Source organism: Pleuronectes platessa, chromosome 5 (genome assembly GCF_947347685.1).
Source record: "Pleuronectes platessa chromosome 5, fPlePla1.1, whole genome shotgun sequence".
Lineage (NCBI taxonomy): Eukaryota > Metazoa > Chordata > Actinopteri > Pleuronectiformes > Pleuronectidae > Pleuronectes > Pleuronectes platessa.
Window position 1 is genome coordinate 16,550,595 of NC_070630.1, and position 20,147 is coordinate 16,570,741.

Below are 20,147 nucleotides of genomic sequence, written 5' to 3' on the forward strand. Positions count from 1 at the left end.
TGTCAGTAAAAGGAGCTGGGACTAGTCGTTGTCTCTTCAGAGGCAGGTGCAGCAGAATCACTCAATCTTATGCAGAATAAGGATCTTACTTTCTGTTTACTCTGGATAGATGTGTTTTACATAAATAATGAGTCACTATTAGCGATACAGGCCTAAATGTGAAACAGGGCTGGAGCCACAATGACGCCCCCGTGTAGACATGTTGTGCTCTAACGCATGTTGTGTTTACCAGCATCTGCACCAGACTGAAAAACAGGAGCACCGCCCCAAACCTCTGACCACACAATAAACACTATCAATATTTCGCATTTAAACTGCACTGTGCGTGTGTGTGTGTGTGCGTGTGTGTGTGCGTGTGTGTGTGTGTGTGTGTGTGTGTGTGTGTGTGTGTGTGTGCTATAATGTCATTAAGCACCATCATCATGCAGCCTCTGGTCAAAGCAGAGATAAGAGCGCGCACACATTGGTCTCCGTTATTATGCGTTTTATAAGCGCGCACACGAGCCTAAGTCGATTAATTCCTCGCGTGCTTCGCGTCACAACGTAATTTTGTTTGTTTCATTGTGGATGATATTATTTGGTGAAATCTATCCGCTAATAAAAAGCCTGTTAATTCCTACGAACAGAGGCTGAGACGCATGCCACGTTCTAAATGGCACCACGGTTTGGATGGAGCGCGCGCCTGCCTGTCGGTGTTAAACCCTCTGTGTGTGCGTGTGTGCGCGCGAGTGTGTGTGCCGTGTGGGATATGACTTATCACATTGTATGACACCGAACAATAAACTTAAACCAATTTATGGAGCGTCAATGCGTTTACGGTTATCCTGTCGCGGTCGTCTCCGCAGCCAATTCCCTCTCTCGTCCTATACATCAAACTGACGCGCGCTCTGGTGACATCTTCCGTAAAAGTGATCGGAATCAAATCAAAGCTTTTAATCTCGACAATCACCGTCACATCTGGACTTTTCTCGACACATAAAGACTTCTGCGGCTCTGCTGCACTTGTCTTCGACGCAGCAAGTGTTTGGGACCCAACACACACCTGCGCGTAAGGGGCATTTTACGCACGAGTTAATAGATGCATTATACAGTTTGGGCTGTACATGTAGGCCCGTATATCTTAAGGTGAAGTGGTAGAAGCTCAGTGCAAACCGACGTCACTTTAGATTTCCACAGAAGCACCGAATTGGGAGAATTATCCTGAGTGTGAGTTTTGTTACGCATGCATCCAACTCCGGACAAAACCAGCATGCTAACTCCATAAAGATGTTTGCTCATTTAATCTCAGTGGATTATCGGACTGCTTTCAGATGTTTATTCCTCTTACCCCAAACCAATATTCTAATTTAAAAAACCCAAAGTCAAATTGCGACCAGGTCCTCCCTGAATAAAGTGGGGGATGAAAAGGAGGACTTGGCTCGGGTGGATTTAAACCGATGTCAGGTCCTGTTTGTTTCTCAGCTCCTGGATTTGAATCGTCGTTCTACATTTCTTTAAGACAGTGGAACAAAGATAATTATTATGGTTTATTACAGGGAGACACATATTCTACATAAACAGAAATCATCTTCTACACCTGAGGAGTTTATGGGCTGATTCCACTCTTTCATTCCCACCCCTGTCTTTTATTTTGTTATTCTTTCCTCGAGTCGCGGGTTCAGGGCAGAGCAAGTCAAACCTTGTTAAGTCAAATTGTGATTTGTGAATATGGACTAGTGCCAGAAAATGTGATTGATTGATTAATAATAAACGCACTTGGATGGATTTATGTAAATACAATCTGATCATTTAAACCGCGACTGTTGTTTTCAGTCACATCTGAGCAGAGCGACCTCAGCAGAATAACACAAATACAGATATAAGAGATGTTTAAATAGTTTTTAGATCATTTCACTCTGCTGACACCTGCGAGCGCGTGGGCGGTGCAGTGGGTGAGTGGGGGGGAGGAGAGAAGAGAGGGGTGGGGCTGGGGGGGGGGGGGGGGGGCTGTCCGTGTGCACGCTCGCTCACTGGTGCCATTGTCATGGAAACGACAGACCACCGCCTCGCTATTGTCTCGCGCTCAGCCAAGTTTATTATAAACAGTGCGCGAGCCGCAGCAGAGCTGTCACACGGAGCGCGAGCGCAGAGCGAATAACTGGAGAGACGAGGAGAAGAAGAAGGACAAGAAGAAGGACAAGAAGAAGAGAGAACCAGGAGAAAGTGAAGGAGGAAAAGAAAAGAACACGTCTGGATTATTTACAGTGAAACTAAAAAAGAGAGCATCTTTGTGACGCAGCTGACAGGAGACCTGCAGAGAGCCAGCTTCAGTCCGGGATCACACCGGAGACACAGACCGACTCTGAGCTCCGTCTCCTGGGGTAAAAAGTCCCCTGCAGCCGCTCGGACTCCCACCTCCTCCCGTCGTGTCCGCAGACCCGGTGCACGCACCGGCTGACCTCCATGTATAAGATGGATTACTCCTACCTGAACTCCTATGACTCCTGCATGGCGGCCATGGAAGCGTCGGCCTACGCGGACTTCAGCTCCTGCAGCCAGGCGAGCTCCTTCCAGTACAACCCGATCCGGAGCGGACCCTTCTCCAACCCGGGCTGCACCCCGCTCAGCACGGCCAGCTGCACACTGGGAGCCCTGCGGGAGCACCAGCCCACCCCCTACTCCTCAGGTAGAGAACACATGATCTATAATGCTCTGCCATATAAAGGTCTATATTAATAAACGGGACATTAAATGTTCATTCGGTGAATCATTCTTTTAAATAGCTAAAGGAAAAAAGAAGCTCCAACACTTCCTCTCTCTTCAGCTGCGGAAAACACCATTTCAATTCATATTAAAGTTAAATATTTAATTGTCAATTAAATGTTCCGTTAATGATCGACCTGTACAGTATAAGGACTAAATGGTTCTTACACGGATTTTATTTGAATTAATCTTAAAAGGTTAAGAATCAAATCAATGCAAAAAAACATTTATAAGATGCTTCATTTTTTAAAATGTTATTAGAATTTTAAAATGATGAGAGGTTTTAAGGTGAAACCTGAACTGTCTTTGGATATGTGCATTAATCTGCAAATAAATTAGTATGCTCTCTAATTAGATCTCTAATAGTATTACTAATATTACTAATTATAAAATAATAAAAAAATGTGCATAATGGAGAGCTCACAGAAATCAATCTTGATGAACACAGACACACCTATTGGCCACAGGCCCTCCTATCAGGCTGTAGCAATTATTCTAAATGTTTATTTAACATTTTAAATAAAATCTCTAAAGAAAATTATAGTTATATATTATAACAAAATTTAAGCAGTGAAATAGTTTCTTTCTAATCGAGTCTTTGGATTTTGAACTGAAATATTGGTTTGTGTCGTATGACTCTACTGCTCCTCTAAATACATTTTAATACATTGAAATACATTTTTATTACAAACAATTAAATTCTGTCGATCAAAGCACACTTGAAATACTTTATTACAAAACATGTATAGCCTACATTAACAAATTTTCTAAGGTTCTATTTATATTTTAAGACTCAAATTCATTTGGGTAAATGTGCTAAATAATTTTTCATCTAAAAGGCCATAAATCCTGCCAACACAAAAAACAAAAATAATTTCTTTCGGTCATGAATTAATAAATATAAAGTATTAATCAGATGCATTTCCTGATTGCAGAGGTCCGGTGTTACCGTTAAATCATCCCGTTATAAACGTGGCCTGCAGGCCTCCAGTTCGGTTTGGACACTTTCTTTTTATCGATCGTCATTTCTATTATAGGATCCAACACGATGTCATTATTTTATCATTAAATAAATCCATCTCATATAAACTGGAAATAAATGAGCAAGATCAGCCGCTTGCTGGTTGAAGAAAACAGCTGATGATCGTTTGAGAATCGGACCGTGTGGCGGCTCCTGCGCCATTTACGCACGGCCTCTGCGCGCCATTGTGATCCACGGCGTCGTCAGTGAAAAAACGTCAGCCAGTGTTTCGCTGAATAAATGTTGCTGCTTTCCAACGACTTAACCGATTTCAATTTTCTCTCTCAGTTCCGTACAAGTTCTTCTCGGACCCCTCCGGCCTGAACGAGAAGCGGAAGCAGCGGCGCATCAGGACCACGTTCACCAGCTCCCAGCTGAAGGAGCTGGAGCGGGTCTTTGCGGAGACTCACTACCCGGACATCTACACCCGAGAGGAGCTGGCCCTGAAGATAGACCTGACCGAGGCCCGGGTACAGGTGAGACCAACAGGCTATTATTTCATACACCTGAATGACTTAATATCTGAATGAGATTGGACCATTTTTCTTTTTATGTTTCTGTTTTTTCATCTTCACTGGAAAGCTTATTGTCCCTCTGTCTGTGTTCTCCAGGTTTGGTTTCAGAACAGGCGTGCCAAGTTTCGTAAACAGGAGCGTGCAGCCAACTCCAAAGCCAACAACTCTGGTGGCACCACGGGCAGCACAGGCAGCAGCAGCTCTGGAGGGAAGAAGGGCGGGGAGACCAGATCTTCTTCAGATGATGATGAGTCCAAAGAATCCACCTGCAGCCCCACGCCTGACAGCACGGCCTCCCTGACTGGCTCTGCCAACGGAAACCTGGGCAGCCCTGCCAGCCTGAGTCCCAGCCCGGCTCCCATCAACACCGGCTACATCAACACCTCCAGCTCCCCGGTCCTCCAGGGGCTGAAGCCGCCCAGCTGGTCCAGCCTGGGGCCGTCCAACCCGGCCGTGGCCCAGCCGGCTCTCCAGACTCAGGAGATTCTGAAGGCCTGGCAGCCGGCGGACAGTATGACCGGGCCCTTTGCCGGAGTCCTCTCGTCCTTCCACAGAAAACCCAACCCCACCATCAAGACAAACCTGTTCTGAAGCACAGAGGGAGAGAACAGAGAAACAGACATTGTGTGATCAGCAGGAACAGCGAGGAGCTCCTATAGCTCCTGATGAGAGTCAGGACTTACACATTATACCCAAGAGCTCCCTGGTGGACTCGGCTGTAGCTCAGCGAGGCCTCCATCCTCCTTTGAAAACTGATTCAAAACTCAGATAACAAAATCACAAGTCTGCCACTGTCTCTCTCTCCCCAGCATATGCAACTGTGCACATTAAACCTGCAAATCTCCACCTGGACATGGACCAGAAATCACCCGTCCTCAGACTAAAAGACACAGAGATGTCAGCTCTATTTAATGATGTAAAACCCCTCATGTACTTTAACTGTTCCCCGACTAAAACCTTCAGTGTCAAAAGGGTATTTGTGTGTCCGGCCCGAAAACCACGCATCACTTGTTTGACTCATACACACATCTGGTTACTTACAAACACACTCTGTGCTCTCCTCTCACTCACATTCCCACACTCACTGTGTTGCAATGCACTTGGACAACCAGAGCTCTGATGAGCATGGAGGTCAGGTATACGGACTTAGAGCAGAAATCTAAACATCGCCCTCCGAGACAAAGCAAACTTTTACCCACACAAGCACAACTTCCTCGACACACAGACGCCCACCAGTAAGAGCAGGGTCCCCCCATTTAAATCTGTTTGTCCAGCAAAAACAGAGGCCACCGAATTAATCCAATTAGAGGAGCCAGGTCCAGACCCGAAACCTCCCCAGTGCAATTCATCCCCTCCTCTTTCTTTACTGTATCAAATCCTGACCCCCCCCCCCCCCCCCCTCCCCTTTCCTACACTCTCATTCTCAATGTGACCCCCTCCTCCCCCTGGCTTTATGATCCCATCAGGCCTTTTTGTGTCAAACAGTGGGAACCTTGTTTGACTTCAGCACAGGAAGGAGAAAGAACTCGAGGCGTTTTCAGCTCACAGTTAAATCCCTGCTGCTCGGGTGGAGGAAGGTTCCGAGCAGAGTGTAGCCTAAAAAAAAATCTGTCTAATTATGTCTGAATTATATCGTTGGTATCCTCGTACAACTGGTTTCTCACTTCTCATCTGACTGAAGTTTTTTTTGGATTCACCTGCTGGATCGATGGGAGTGTATGAGTGTGCTCTGCAGGCTGCAGTGCTTCAGTGTCTGTGGTTATGAACTCTTACTGGACTCACTAAATCAGCGTTATCAGCCCAGTGTCATTAAGTCTCCTGCAACTGACAAATATGTAACGATCAACAGAAGTTTTTCTACTGTGTCCATTAACACTCCGAGTTTGTTCCCCTCCACCCTCGTTTTTATTTTGCTAAAAGGCAAAAAGAGGCGACGGCCGTTTCTACTTTCTTTCACCTTGTAAAGTTGCTCCTGAAACATCTGGATTTCAGAGCTGATTCTTTTCTGGGTACGGTTTTACTCGAGAAATCTATTCCAAACAAAAATAAGGGAAACAAATGTATTTATTAATATTTTTTATTATATCTGTGAGAAGATGTTTCTTTGAACTGCTCCATACATTTCTGTAAGTGTAAATCCTGTAATTAGTAATATAAATATTAGGTAGCTTTTTCTTTGAGTTCTCTCACATTGCTTTGCAGAGTTATTTCACTGCGGAGCATCTGTCTCGCAGACCAACACGTCTATGAACACTAGGAATCGACAGATGCTCTGGTGAGGTTATAGCACTACTCTGAATATTCTAATAAAGCTACATTATGGAATCACAGCCTCCCGTGTGCAATGATCTTGTTTCTTGTGTGTGTGACACAAAATGATGAGAATGTTGTGTATCGTGCAAAGTCAAGATTTAAGGAACTCAAAAAAGCAGATTTTCCTGGACACATGTACGACTCTCACTATATATTAATTTCACCGTACTCTCTCTCTCCCTGACTGAGGCTGCTCTACTTCTCTCGGACAACAACGGTTTCTCCCTCACAGCTTTCCCTGCAGATGACAACAATAAAAGAAAAATGGAAATGAGTATATTATAAAATAAGGAAAGATATTAGATTTTAATTGAAAAAAAACAAAATTACATGGGTGAACAACTTGCATTTAAGTTAACACAACCAACAGAGGAGACTACATATAAACTAATGAACAATGTGTGACATAGAAAACAAGAGCATAATTTTTTTCCACTCATGCACACAAATACAAACACACTCTCTCTCTCACTCACACACCACTGAGAACACTGAAAGGCCAAAGAGGCTTAAAAAAACACACATTAGATTGAAGACGTCTGAACAGAAGATCCACATTTTCCGTATTATGGCTGTTAAACAATTAGATGACACATAAGTAGCTGAGTCTAACAACGCACGTTAGCAACATCATTCAATGGGGCGTGTGAATGAAGCTGCAGTTTCACCCTATTCTAGTCCCAATGACTAAACAGCAATTTCACTTACAGTTTAGAGTTCTGCTTTTCCCAAGTAGTCTCGGGGCAATTGTGTTTACATCGTTCTAAAGGTTCAAAAGCAAGTTGTGTGCTTAACTGCAGGAGAACATTTACATGTGATCCACCTCGATGACGGAGAAGTGACAGGCGTCAGCAGAAAGTCTGTTTAAACGACAATAAACTGGCTTTTGGGTTTGACGTCTGGTCTGACAGGCAGAAGAGGAGGCAGGATTTAAATTGCGGGCAAATAAAGGCAATGGTAATATTAACAGGCTAAGATTTTAACTGCGTAAAAACAACTAATATTAATTTAAAAAAAAGAAAGGGTAGAAACTTCTTGGTTGAGTCTTTTGTCCCCTACAAGGTTTCCAGTTATCTACTGAGGAGGTTTAGTAGCACCACCTGCTGGGCGATCAGTGAACATGCTATCTGTGTCCTGCAGAAATCAGATAGTTCTGTCCTGTTTATAATGATTTATGAGAGGTGACATCTTTTTCCATGTGTACAAATATGCAATGATCCAATAACTAATTCAATATTTAGTCATTTATGAACCAAATCAAATCTGTAAAGTAGGAAAAATTTTGACACTATATAATAAGACGGTTTCTCAGTCAATGCTAACGTGATAGTTTAGGAAAACTTCAGAAACATAACCATGCATTGGTCTGCTCGGTCATGTCAATCAATTCTTCTCACACTGCTCCATTCACTCTATCTCAAATTAAATGAGTAAGAAATGGGACAAATGCCAAACCTGGATACACAAGATTTGTTTGCTTCTGTAAATTGAGATTCCAACCCTCACAATTAAACTGTGAACATTAATCATTTTGAAATGATTATTAATTTTGGTTCAGCGTTTATTACCTCTACTACAAGTGTGATGCTATTGCTATGACTACTAAAATGTTTTGGACTAGACAAAGAAACATCATGCTACCGTGCGCCATTTTCCATTTAAGTTAAAGTATCGGTGAGCGCTGGAAAACAAAACTGAAACGTTAGTGTTGAATGTGCAGCTCACACAGTAGGGGGCGGGCGGTGTCGAAACCTGACGGCTAACACAGTCACTTGAACTGTGTGCCCGAGTGCACTTTCTGCTCTAGGAGGGCAGGTTTGGTAGATTTGCTCTATTTTCCCTTTATCGTAAAATAAACAACATAAAAACCTTAAATACACGCAGATACACTTAGACAATAGATGCCACTGTTTCACTAACAGTGGCCCTGATGTCATCACAAGAGTGGAATATTTGAAAATTCTTGTCTCCTGTCACAGCTTCATGTCTGCATCCATCACAGAAGTGAGGGGGTTCCTCGGCCGTGGGTCGAAATGACTCCTGAGAGTTTCCAAAATGTGAGTGTGGCCGGGGACAAACCTGAGACTTGGAGAAAAACAGTGTCGCTAAAAAGAGTCTGAACTGAGGGGACAAAACACAGGCAGGGTGTTTTTCAAAGCTCAGGTTTCTAATGACCCCCCCCCCCCCCCTTCTTATTTTGCTTTTAAACATAAAAGTTAGAAATTTACCATTGGTGAGAAAACTCTTGCTCCTCTCGGGAGAAAGAAAGAAAGACAAGCTTTAAATGTAGCTTGAAGTGGCAGGATAGAGGTGATGAGGCAACATAGAACATCAGCGGCTCCACATGTGAGTCGTGTCTCATCAGCTCATCCTACGTCTTCTCGCTAAGCTTCAAAGCCAAGGGTTAGGAAGTGAAATGATCATTAAATAAGGCCACGAGCTCGGCGACAACACACATACAGTACATGATGTGAAAAGGGACGATGGTTTTTGAAAGTACAAACAGAGTGCAAGTTCTCTCAGAAGGCACAGTCTGGCATCAATTGGCACATTCCAGCCTAGTTCAGTTCAGCGGCGATTCTTGGCCTTTCGGGGACTGGTGCAGTGCTGGGCCGGTTTGGACCAGTCACAGACCAGTGGGCTGCGGTTTATGGCTGTTGCTGCTCTCTGAGGCTCTCCAGCAGGATCCGTTTGTGAGCGAGGTCCTGCACCCCCGCCTCCTCCAGGTCCTCCTCTGTGATGTCACTGGAGTCGTAATAGACGGAACATAAGTGACAAGGTTTGACACGTATGACACAGAGTAGAATAACTGCTACAAGAAAGTCCAAAACAGGAATAAAGTGTTTCCTTCAAGCTGCTTTCAGACATGTACTCAAGCCCAGATATTTTCCTGACATTTTCCAGAGGGGCTGGAACACAAATGTCAGAGAACACAAATAATAGTTGCTCTGAACATTTTCATCAACTTTTGCTGCCCTCTAGTAAATTATCCAGAAAGTCTGTGTGAGAGTACAGCAAGAAAATGTCAGGAAAATTAAGGTTTCTAACATGTGACGGACGCAACGTTGGAGGAAAATACAAATATCACCGGATGAAAAAGAGGAGTCGTACACGAAGAAGACTTGGAGAGACAAGGTTCTGGGAGTTGTACGAGTGTGTGAGTGTATGTACCTGAGGAATTCCAGGTCGTCCCAGCCGTTGTGTAGAAGGCCCTGCTCATACCTTTCCAGTCCCAGTCTTTGCAGCCACTCTCCTACTGAAGAGTCCACGACAGACAAAGAGGAACTACTGCTGGCCCAAAGTCCCTGGACGGAAGAGATGTAACGCAGGATCAACAATACAGTTAGTTGCAGAAACTGCTGTGGGAACATCTCAGGTAATAACAAGCTGCCACAGACTGTATGCTAACAATCACTGGATAGATGTGAGCCTGGGTTGGGCTGTCTTACTTCATCCCCAAGAAGGAAACACTAAAACTGTGATTAAAATATAAGAGGAAATAAACATGTAGGTCTGGTAATATCTAAAAAAAACAAAAGCACGACCAGTCGACCCAATATGTGGGTCATGTCCAAGAAGCAGGTGCTATGTTTCTGAGAAAATAAAATATTAACCCATCAACAATCCAAAAGTGTCACAGTTTTAACCTCCTCTCTGACTGACCAATGAGAACGAGCTAAACGAGCCGCCCACCTCCTCAGGCATGTCCTCTGCGATGCTCTCTGGGAAGGGATGTCTGGGTGGGAAGGTGCGACAGGCCTCCAGACCCATACCAATCGGTTGCCCTCGGAGAGGCGGCGCTGACGGAGCCCGTGGAGGAGGTCCAGGAAACTCACTTTCACTCAGTGTCTTTGCCATCTGGAGCACAGAACAGGATTGGTCATCCAACGCCCCTGCTCCACCTCCGCCTCCCCCGCCTCCTCCTGCACTTCCTCCTCCGCCTCCTCCTCCTCTCCTGAAACCCTCCCCCAGACCCAGCGGTGCACCGGAACTTGCTGCCGGGATCCTGACCTCAGCCAGGTCCGGGTAAAGAAGCCGTGGTTTGGGGAAGGCCGCCTCTGCAACCATCTCCAGGGCTCCCTTAGGGAGAGGTGGAGGGGGGAAGTCAGGTGGGGGTCGATTCAGTGTGGTTCCAACTGTTCCCCCGACGCCTCCACCCTGCGCCCCAGCCACACAAGCGCCTCCATCGTCCTCTGAGGAGCCCTCCTCGCTAATAGCACGGACCGGGTGTCCCGACAGGTGTCTTCGCGGTTGAGGGGGACCTGAGGTCGGACACGGGGGTTTGGTACGAGCTCCAGATGAGGGAAGAGGGCCTTTAGCTGCCAGGGGGTTTGCGGACGTAGGAGAGGGGAGGATTTCGGGTGAGAGAGCAGCTGCAGACTGGTTGGGAACGCCTTCCAGGCAGTAGTAGGCAGGATTATTGTAGCTGTTCTTGCTGACGGATGAATCACCCTCTGATGCATCTTGTTTAGGTCTTTGCAACATAGAAAGCAGCAGAACAGAGAGTTGATTTCATTCCTTTTATGTGTAGTCCTTTGGAAGACTCAGTGTGTGAGTGTGAAATACATGAATGTGTCTGTACCTTGCAGCAGTTTCTTCCTTGCTGGTCCTCTCTCCCTCCTCACTGACCTTGCTCAGCTCTCCTAACGGTTTACGAACCATAGACGGCCTGCGCGGTGGACACAACAGATTATGTCAAAGGAAATACACAATACCAGGGAAACTAAGGTTCACTATAAATGGAGGGATTTGGTATATTTAGTAAAGAGTGACGGTTGAAGTTGCCAGTTTACTTTGCCTCACAATATCATACATGTATTATTCATCAGCTAATTCAGCACAGAGCAATACTGGAGAAATTTAACCTGGGAGTGTGTTTGCTGTTAATTAACTTGTTTTTTGGCTTTTATTATGATACGATATTATGATTTTGTTTGTATAAAAAAGGACAGAACTGAAAATAATATTTAGGAGGCAGGAGAAGAAGTAACATATGAAAAATATGTTTTAACACGAACTGCGTTGGCTGTATGTTCTGCTGTCCTTGTCTTTCCTCTAGCTCCACCTTGATTCAACCAATCAGTCATCAATGAGGTGCGCTAGGCCAGCAAAGTGAGGTTCTTGAAGACCTTGTGTGTCAGGACCAGAAGAGGCTTCCAGTGCGGGGACAAGCTGGTTTTTGCTGAGACTCAGCCTAGGATTTAAACATTGTGTTAAATGTTAATAAATCCCATGGTTTGAGCTGTTTTAAAGGCTTTCTGTTGTTGATCTGCTTCAATGGTGGTTAGGGATTTTTGAGTTGTCCACCCCATAGGGCCACTCAATTATGGGGCATAACCTTAACTCTAACCTGGCACACATTGCCTCCTTCCTTTGATTATGGTTATTGCAAATTAAATGTACAAAGTTAATGCAGAAGAATCTCCTCTGAAAAAACAAGACCATGCTTTTTGCATTTTACAAAAAAAAAAGAGCATCATGTACTGACTTGACATATTCATGTCCCACTCTGGATACCAGTGAGCCTTTCCCTTTAGGTCCGCCTGTCTCATCCTTGTCCACACTGATCCATTCTGAAATAGAACAATAAATGTTATTAAATGAGTTAACCAACGTGTTAATAATTGATCTTTAAAAGTCCATTGTTATTTCAACTGCTTCCAGTTTCAAAATACTGTCTGTACTATTTAACTCTTCTCCTCAGGTCTACACAGTGCACTAACAGACATCTAGATATAAAGTGAATCACCGTAAAGTCTCTCCCTGGTTCCCATTCTTTCAGCGGGGACCCTGACCCTCATGGACCCCCTAATATTTCCCGTTTCCTCGCCGCGGTGGGACAGGTACGTGTGGAACTGCTGAGATGTGCTGCCTATCATTGACTTAAGAGCCAACACACACTCTCCTAGCAAGGGGGGAGGAAATACACAATCTGTTGTAAAAGAAACCAGATATAATTTCAAAGAATTGCGAAGCCACACGACAAACACCAATTTCTACCGTAGGACTCGTATCCATCCAGCGACTTCACCGTCAGCAGCAGATGTTGGTCCTGAAGGTACTCGATCTCTGAGAGGAGAGGTTTGAGCGTCGTCAGCTGCTTGTTGGACCAGCCCACACGCAGGAAGTTGACATTGTCGCTGCTCTGACTGTCGTTCTCGTAGCTCTTCTTAAACTCTACAGAGGAGAAAGAGAGAGAGAGAGAAGCAGGACGGGAGCAGGGGGCCGAGGGGACAAGGTGGGTAAGAGAGAAGGAAGAAGAGGAGGGAGATGTTTCTGTTGCATTTAATTCAAAAGTACATGCTGGACAGGAAGGTGGGGAAACAGCACAGGTCAAAATGGATTTCTAGTTTAAAGGTATACTGACTGCCTGAGATGAGTGAGGGAGGGTGGGAGAAATGGAAAGAAGAAACACACACAGTTTTATTACACCCACAGGGTTTCTGTAACATCCACATGGTGTCACAGAAACCCCGTCTGTGCTGTCACTCCTGCTGGATACACCCTGTCACACTGTGGAAGAAGATGTGTTCACTGCAGAAGGTGCAGACACATTCATCTCACCTTCCAGACAAGTGGAGTAGAACTCGATGAAGAACTTGGTTCGACTCGCCGTCTTCACTATGGCCTCGATGCTCTCGAACTCGATGTAAGCCTGCTCTGAAGACTTTGGCAGACCTACACAGGAAACAGGTCGAGAGAGAGAGAGAGTGTGGAGGAGGTGAATAATGAAAAGATCTGAGTATGTGGCACAGAATATATAATATAATCATTTATATATTTATAAAGTGCTTCACAATTGAGACAAAACACACAAGTAAAAACAGATACAATTTAAAACACAGTAATGAAAGAATTAAAGCACTTAATTTGTGACAGCCTTTGCTTTTCAAATGTAGTAAAAATAGGCATTCACGTTTATAAATCTTGGGGAATACATAAGCTCTGATGCTACTGCAGCCCAGAGCAAAACAGAATAACAGGCTGCAGTTTATTATTCCCTCTGCTCATCTTCACTCATTGTTTACTTCTGGTCAGTGTGTAATCACCAGCTTACAGCAGCACAGAACTGTACAGATTTCAGCTGGAACAGAAACAAATCATCACCTGCTTAGAAAATCTGACATTGTGGCCAAATTATCGGTTTGCAGCCTGAAAAAGAGCGATTGTGAGGAGGAGATATACAATGGCATCCAAGGAAAATGAGAATGGTACTCAGTCCCTCTAAACTCAATCAATGTGCATCAAATTTCACACTAATAGATGTAGGTTCCCTAAATATGTTTTCATCAGAGTCCATGAATGTTTCCCTGACGAAATCTGGGGAAAGTTCGAAGACTGTCTTATATAACAATGTTTAGGAAAGTGATAAAAAAAATCCTGGCTCTATACCGAAATTGAATGGGTTCTTGCCTAACCAATTCCACATCCCTCTACCAAGTTTATGCGAGGTCTGTTCAGTAGTTTTTGCATCATTTGATTAAAACCAAACAAACCAACTAACAAAGAAACAGACAGAGGTGAAAACATAATGACACAAAAAGTAAATTCCAAAGAATTTCATTTGAACCACTTGTACCTTTCTTGGAGACAAACTGGGAGGTCACGCCCACTTCAAACGTGGCAAAGACAGGGGAGTGATCACTGGTCACGATATCATCTGTACAGCCTGACAAAGAAAAGAGTGTGTACTTTAATCTTGTTCATAATCCTATTCATTGCAGCATGCATCTTATAGAGGGTTACAGTGCTGAGGGAAAATTAGCCACTATACCATTTGACCTCTGTGAGAGGGAACTTAAAACAAATGTGTGCAGAGTATTTTTTTCCTGCTAATGATCTCACCATAGGAGTTACAGACAATGTGTGTTTCTGGATAAGACTTCCACAGGGTCCTGTCACACCAGGATGGAACATTAGTCCTCATCTAGGACAGATAGAAAGGTAGAGGACACAGCAGGATAATCAGGACCACTCCCAGAACGAAACAAAGTGTGTGTGTGATATTGTTTGAGTAAGGACCACATACCCCTGTGGCCTTCTGCTTCTGCCAAACATATGTGTCCCGTGAGCCTCGTTCATAACGGTAGGTGGGCGGGAAAGATATCTCTTCCTCCGCTGCGAGCAAGAAGACACACATGTTAGAACTTTATCTGTATGAGATATTGGTTTAATTATTATGGTTACTTTAAGAAATGATTATAAGCATAGGTAATAGGACTACAAAAAGACTATACAAAAAGTGTTGTATTGAACAGGTTGTATTGGGGAAAGCAATGGCTGAACAGGCATCTTTCCTAAAATTTTACAGAGCCCCTTACAGAGAACTAAGAAAACAAATGGTCCTGGTGAATTATCACAGGGACACAACAACATGGAGAGCAGGTGCTTTTGGGAAGTTTGAGTCATTCATTCGGTGGTTGCATTTATGAGATCACTAAAGCTCTGCAGAAACCATCAGTTAATTGATTTTTTCTGAATTATTAATCCTGCTCCGACAGAAATATTATCCTGTGCACAATGAAAGGCAGTACCCATATAGGCCTATTCAAAAGCCCACTTACCAAAGCGTAGAAACACTTTGTTTTTCTCCCTCTCCAGGTTGAGCTGGTCCACCTTCAGCAGAGGGTCAAACTCCTTCCTGTTGATGTAGTTTAGGATCTCCTGCGCGCACAGACACAAAAGAGACAGGGTCATCAATTATTATATAAGGTTTCATCTAAATCTGCTGCAATTCATTTGTGTGTGTGTGTGCATTGTCCTCCACCTGTATATCCATATCCAGCCTGTAGTTTAGGTCTCCCAGCCAGAAGAGGTGCGTGAAGCGCAGTGAGATGTCGAAGGAGCTCAGTTGTTTGTCCCCTAATGACAGCAGCCTGAGGATATCAAGGTAGTTCTGGTTCCTCCTGCGGGGGTCAAAGGTCACATATGTCACAAATTTTCTGGCACACTGTAAAATGATATCATCGCAAACGGAAGAAAAGAACATTTTAAGCCCAATTCATGCTCCTGCGTCGAATCTACGTGTACCCTACGCAGAACCCTGAGCCGTACCCTGATGTGCACCTCCCCGAAAATTTAACTACGTGTTGAGGCGACGCAGACAGCTACTGTCATTGGTCCACTTCGTAGCATTGTATTTTATGATGACAGTATTTCCGGAAACTCCGGAGTCGCCTCACTTGGTTTAATGATCGTACGGACCATCTCCTCAGGCGTCTTTCTTTTCATTGTTGCAGTTCTTTAAGAAAAAATGAATTGCTCCTCAACATCTACCAGCTCCAACTCCAACACGATAACACTAGCTATTTTAATGAAGCAAACAGAGACGCCAGAGAATTTCCGAATAAGTGCACCAGAAACCAGCAGCAGAGAAACTTTACGGCCACTAGAATTTCGGCAGTGTAATTGCAGAGTTACATGCACACACCTACGCACAACTTTGAATGCTCACAACAATGTGGCCCCGAGCAGAGGCTACAACTTGGAATGATGGGGTTTAAAAGCATAAGACTCTGAAATAAAAAAAGAATAAGATGTGAAAATTAACTAAAACACACTGGATGTCCTCACAAGTATATATAATGTGTGTAGGACTTTATTAGTTACCTGGCAATCTTCTCATTCCCTGATGTCAAGTGACAGTTCACAAAACCAAAAGACGTCCCATTGAACATGAAGGAAACACCAACAGCTCCTTTGTTTCCTGTAAAACAATCAAAGCAAACAAACCCATAACTTAACAATATATACAAATATACTATCAACAATTGTACAATTATACTTAAAAACTTAAATTTATTTCAGTGACTGGCAGGCATTATGGGTTTAAAAAACACTAAACATAGAAAAATTGGGTTTTTGTTGTAAAGATAAAGCATATTGAAATGTTGAGTTAAAGCTAAATCGAATTTAATTATCTCGAAAGGGGAAGTTATAATAATATAATTTACATTTTCTGTGGGTCGGAGCATAAGTGTGCAGGCTCTTCTTTATGTTCTTAATTCAAGTCAAATTTTAACATTTTCCACTGTTTGTACAATGAGCAGTGTAACTACCCAGTGTGTTGGCGATGCCCGTCTTGACACTTGACATTCCCACGTGGCTGATTCGGTTTTCATGTTCAGGTTTCACCAACACGGCGATCTTAATGTTCCACAGAGTCTGCACTGCGATCTGCAAACAAGAACCACAGACAGTGAGGAACCATCATCTTCAGTTTGACCATCTTAAGCATATTACCTTCACTTTTTCTTCATTTCTCACTGCATGACATGGATTTTGCAAGTGTTCTACTCAAACATTTTTCTTTACACCTGCTTTCCTCACCGGTTTATAATCCAGCTCAGTCTGTTCTTTCAACATGGCCCGTAGTGACTCCACCCATTCCCGATCACACACTGAGTTTTCTTGAGTTCCAAACACGTAGAGGTCGTGAGGGATGGTGACCGTCATCTCATCCAGGGTCTTCCCGAGGCCGCGGCACAACACCCAGGAGGCCACAGACTTAGGTGACGGCACTGAGCCTGAACAAAAAAGATCAAAGTGCTATATTCTCACCTAAAGTATTTATCTGCCTTTCTGGATGATCTATTTCTCTTTTCAATTCAACACATATGAATGTTTAAGATAAGTCTGTATGCAGTGCTATTGACCTAGGTACATTAATTAATGTTAGCGTGTGTGTCTTACCCATATTCCAGGTGCCTATGAAGACAGAAATCATGTCTGGTTCGTCCTGGTTGGAATGTTTGTTCTTCATCAGCTGCAGCAGCTGGCAAAATGCCTCCCGCTTCTGAAACACACACACATGCACACAAATCAGTGAGTGGAAGCTGCCACAAAGGAGTACATTGTTTTTGAGCAGAAGCACAAACAATCAGTGTGTGTATAGGTGCTTTTTTAACCTTTAATAACTCTTGTGCATAAACAACACTCTTGGTAATTTCAATCATGTTTTCTTGATTTAAATCTAAAAATCTAAAGAGAAATAGCAACATAGAGAGAAGTCTGTGATATAAGTTGGAACAAACTGATAGGAAACGGTTTTCATAAAGGCTTGTATGTGTTGCTGTGATATTAAGCTCAGCCCTACAAACATAGACGTGTGAGAGTTTTTGTTTCCTTGTCCATTTGAACATGAATGTGTTTGCAATTGCAATGTTTGCTGTTGGTTGTTTGTATGTTTGAAAGATTTGTGTTTTTTTGAGTCTCCCAATAGTGTGTGTCTGTGCGTATGCGTGCGTATGTGTGTAATCTGTGTGCAGACCTTGGCACTAGCAAAGATGAAGTCTTTCCTCTGGCTCTTGTCCTTCTCCTTCTCAAAAACAATGCCCAGTTTATTCTGCACTCGCTGAGACTTGATCAGCTGACGGACTGAGAGAGACAGAGACAGACAAACAGAAGACAGACGGGAGACAGCGTGTTAGAGATGAGAAGTTACAGATAAGGACAATGAAGAAAAGCTAATGGCAGCCCAAGGAATATATATAAATTGTGAGTGAAAAATGTTTCTTAATCAGTGCACTAATCCTTGAGTTAGTCAGGAATATGAATTGTGACCTTTGACACTTCATCACCAAATTCTAATCTGTTCATCATTGAGTCCAATTTGAAATTTTTGACAAATCTGAAAGAGTTCCCTCAAGGCGTTTCTGAGATATTGTGTTTACCGACAGTCAACCGATGCCTCTGGCTATGACTGCTGCCGGCGCAGAGTCATAATAAAACGTCAGCTGTCCGTAAAAAGATTAGAGCAGCTATTTCAAACAGAAAATGCCATTGATCTGATGAATGTGGCCATTGTTTCAGCTGTCATCTACTAAATAAAGTGATCATAAGATGAGATGCGTCACCATCTGGTTGTTAAAGCACTTTTTTCATACAAAACCTCAGCTCAACAAGTTCCTGGGGGAGAGATTTCAGCAAATACTAGGCGTATTGTGTTAGGACACGTGCGTGCGTGTGTGTTTCTCACTCTTGTCATGGGTGAAGGTTGTCCAGTCCTCTTGGCTGTCCTTCACCTTCTTCATCACCACCAGTCGTCCTCCCTCCACGTCCACGGACAGAGTGTACTTCTGACTCTTTCCAATCTTTGTCAGTTCTGCCAGATAAACGTCCAGCTTGACCTGCAGTAAACCAGAGAAGCATCACACAAACGCACAAGCACACACACAAAACAGGGGGTGCTTAGTGCAGTTATGAAAGTTTATGACGCTACATATCACATTACTTTCAGATTACATCTTTACACCACCAGGGGTCTCCACAGTGAACATCATGGACTTCTCAGCCCACTCTCCCTCTATTACCATCACATACACAATAAGGTTGTTGCTTCTGTTGCATTAACAAAGTTAAATCTAACTATGCAGTCAGCAAAACAAGGAATTTTGATTATCGCATACACACACACATACACACTGCAGCAGTTTAAGATGGTAGTACACAATTTTATATTCAGGGCTCATTTCTAAAATCACAAAATTATTCTGACTGCAACAAAGTGGAGGTTGTTTCTTAAGACTCATAATTTTCCCAGAGACAGTGTTTAACCCGAGTACCAAAGTTTTCTCTCACTTTGACTCAGCTCGATGGGGTCTGTTTGTGTGTCAGCGTGTGATTCAGATACCACATTTTAACCCAACTCTGCGCCGTGACACGATCCTGTTCCTGTGCAACAGGAAGCTGTTGCGAGGTTATTGCCACAGAGTGCAGACATGGCTGATGACTTATATTTCAAATCATTCACCTTTTCTTCTTGCTCCATCTCACCTGGTACCCACTGTGCTCCCCCGACACTTATCCTTTTACTGTTTATTTATTTTTCCTCTCCATTTCAATTCACATCATTCTAGTGCTTTCTCATTGTCTCTTTCAAAGCCTCCTTATGTGCATGAGCCATGCGTTTTATACAATTTAAATAAAACCACAAACTATAATAACTATAGTTAAATCTAAGATATAATCATGTAAAATTGTATTTGGAATTTGATGACACCAAAAGTGATTAATAGCATTCAGAAGTGTCAACGCCACTGGAAGTGGCGTTGACACTTCTGACAAACTTCTGACTTCTGACTTCTGACACTTCTGACAAACGTTCCTGTGATCTCACATCAGCTCTGCTGAGAAACTTCACAGCCTGTTTTCTACAGTTACTCAGGTTCAGTCTTTCCTGTTTCTGTTCATGTGAAACGAAACTAGTTTTCCTTGATAGTAACATTAGGGAACATATAATCCAAAAATGTGTTTCAGCATTTTACATTCGATTCTAGGTCTGAGCGCAGACTATAAAGAACCTCAGACAAAAATATCCCTTACAGAGATGAATTGCTCTGTGAGAAAAAAAGGGAAGATAACTGATGATTGAAGAATAGCCGATAAAAGAATTATCCTCGAAACACCACGTTTTTTAACAAACTACGGACAGCAAGATTGTATCCAGATAAATTTATTTTTTTTACAGCGTGTTCTTTATTTATCAGCACAAGTAGAATATGGATATAATGAATACCTCCCTAAACATATTTAAGACTCTGGTACAACCTATTTTA

The 20,147-nt window shown here is 43.3% G+C and overlaps 2 protein-coding genes across 3 annotated transcripts in view; one reads left to right on the top strand and one right to left on the bottom strand.

Annotated features, from left to right (window-relative positions):
* Positions 1-2,442: 2,442 nt before the first annotated feature.
* Positions 2,443-5,072, top strand: phox2a (paired like homeobox 2A). The gene is made up of 3 exons (XM_053423337.1): positions 2,443-2,665; positions 4,052-4,239; positions 4,375-5,072. The coding sequence occupies exons 1-3, from the start codon at positions 2,443-2,445 to the stop codon at positions 4,867-4,869; spliced, it is 906 nt and encodes a 301-aa protein (XP_053279312.1). The 3' UTR covers positions 4,870-5,072.
* A 1,806-nt stretch (positions 5,073-6,878) lies between these two features.
* inppl1a (inositol polyphosphate phosphatase-like 1a) overlaps positions 6,879-20,147 on the bottom strand; it is a 28,071-nt gene continuing 14,802 nt past the window's right edge. The window contains exons 9-27 of one of the 2 annotated variants that reach the window (XM_053422197.1): positions 18,569-18,719; positions 17,861-17,967; positions 17,284-17,386; positions 16,921-17,117; positions 16,650-16,767; positions 16,201-16,297; positions 15,359-15,497; positions 15,156-15,255; positions 14,621-14,709; positions 14,437-14,518; positions 14,171-14,260; positions 13,156-13,269; positions 12,592-12,768; positions 12,341-12,496; positions 12,080-12,164; positions 11,174-11,260; positions 10,285-11,065; positions 9,763-9,896; positions 6,879-9,336 (exon numbers count right to left, since the gene is read on the bottom strand). In XM_053422197.1, coding sequence (XP_053278172.1) covers positions 9,240-9,336; positions 9,763-9,896; positions 10,285-11,065; positions 11,174-11,260; positions 12,080-12,164; positions 12,341-12,496; positions 12,592-12,768; positions 13,156-13,269; positions 14,171-14,260; positions 14,437-14,518; positions 14,621-14,709; positions 15,156-15,255; positions 15,359-15,497; positions 16,201-16,297; positions 16,650-16,767; positions 16,921-17,117; positions 17,284-17,386; positions 17,861-17,967; positions 18,569-18,719 — 2,904 coding nt within the window. In that variant the 3' untranslated portion in view covers positions 6,879-9,239. The other variant, XM_053422196.1, reaches the window with a different exon arrangement.

Excerpts from the sequence above, each read along its gene's own strand:
- phox2a (XM_053423337.1), top strand. The coding sequence starts at position 2,443 with ATGTATAAGATGGATTACTCCTACCTGAACTCCTATGACTCCTGCATG. Across the intron at positions 2,666-4,051 it reads GCCCACCCCCTACTCCTCAG|TTCCGTACAAGTTCTTCTCG; the intron begins GTAGAGAACACA and ends TTTCTCTCTCAG. Across the intron at positions 4,240-4,374 it reads TGACCGAGGCCCGGGTACAG|GTTTGGTTTCAGAACAGGCG; the intron begins GTGAGACCAACA and ends TGTGTTCTCCAG.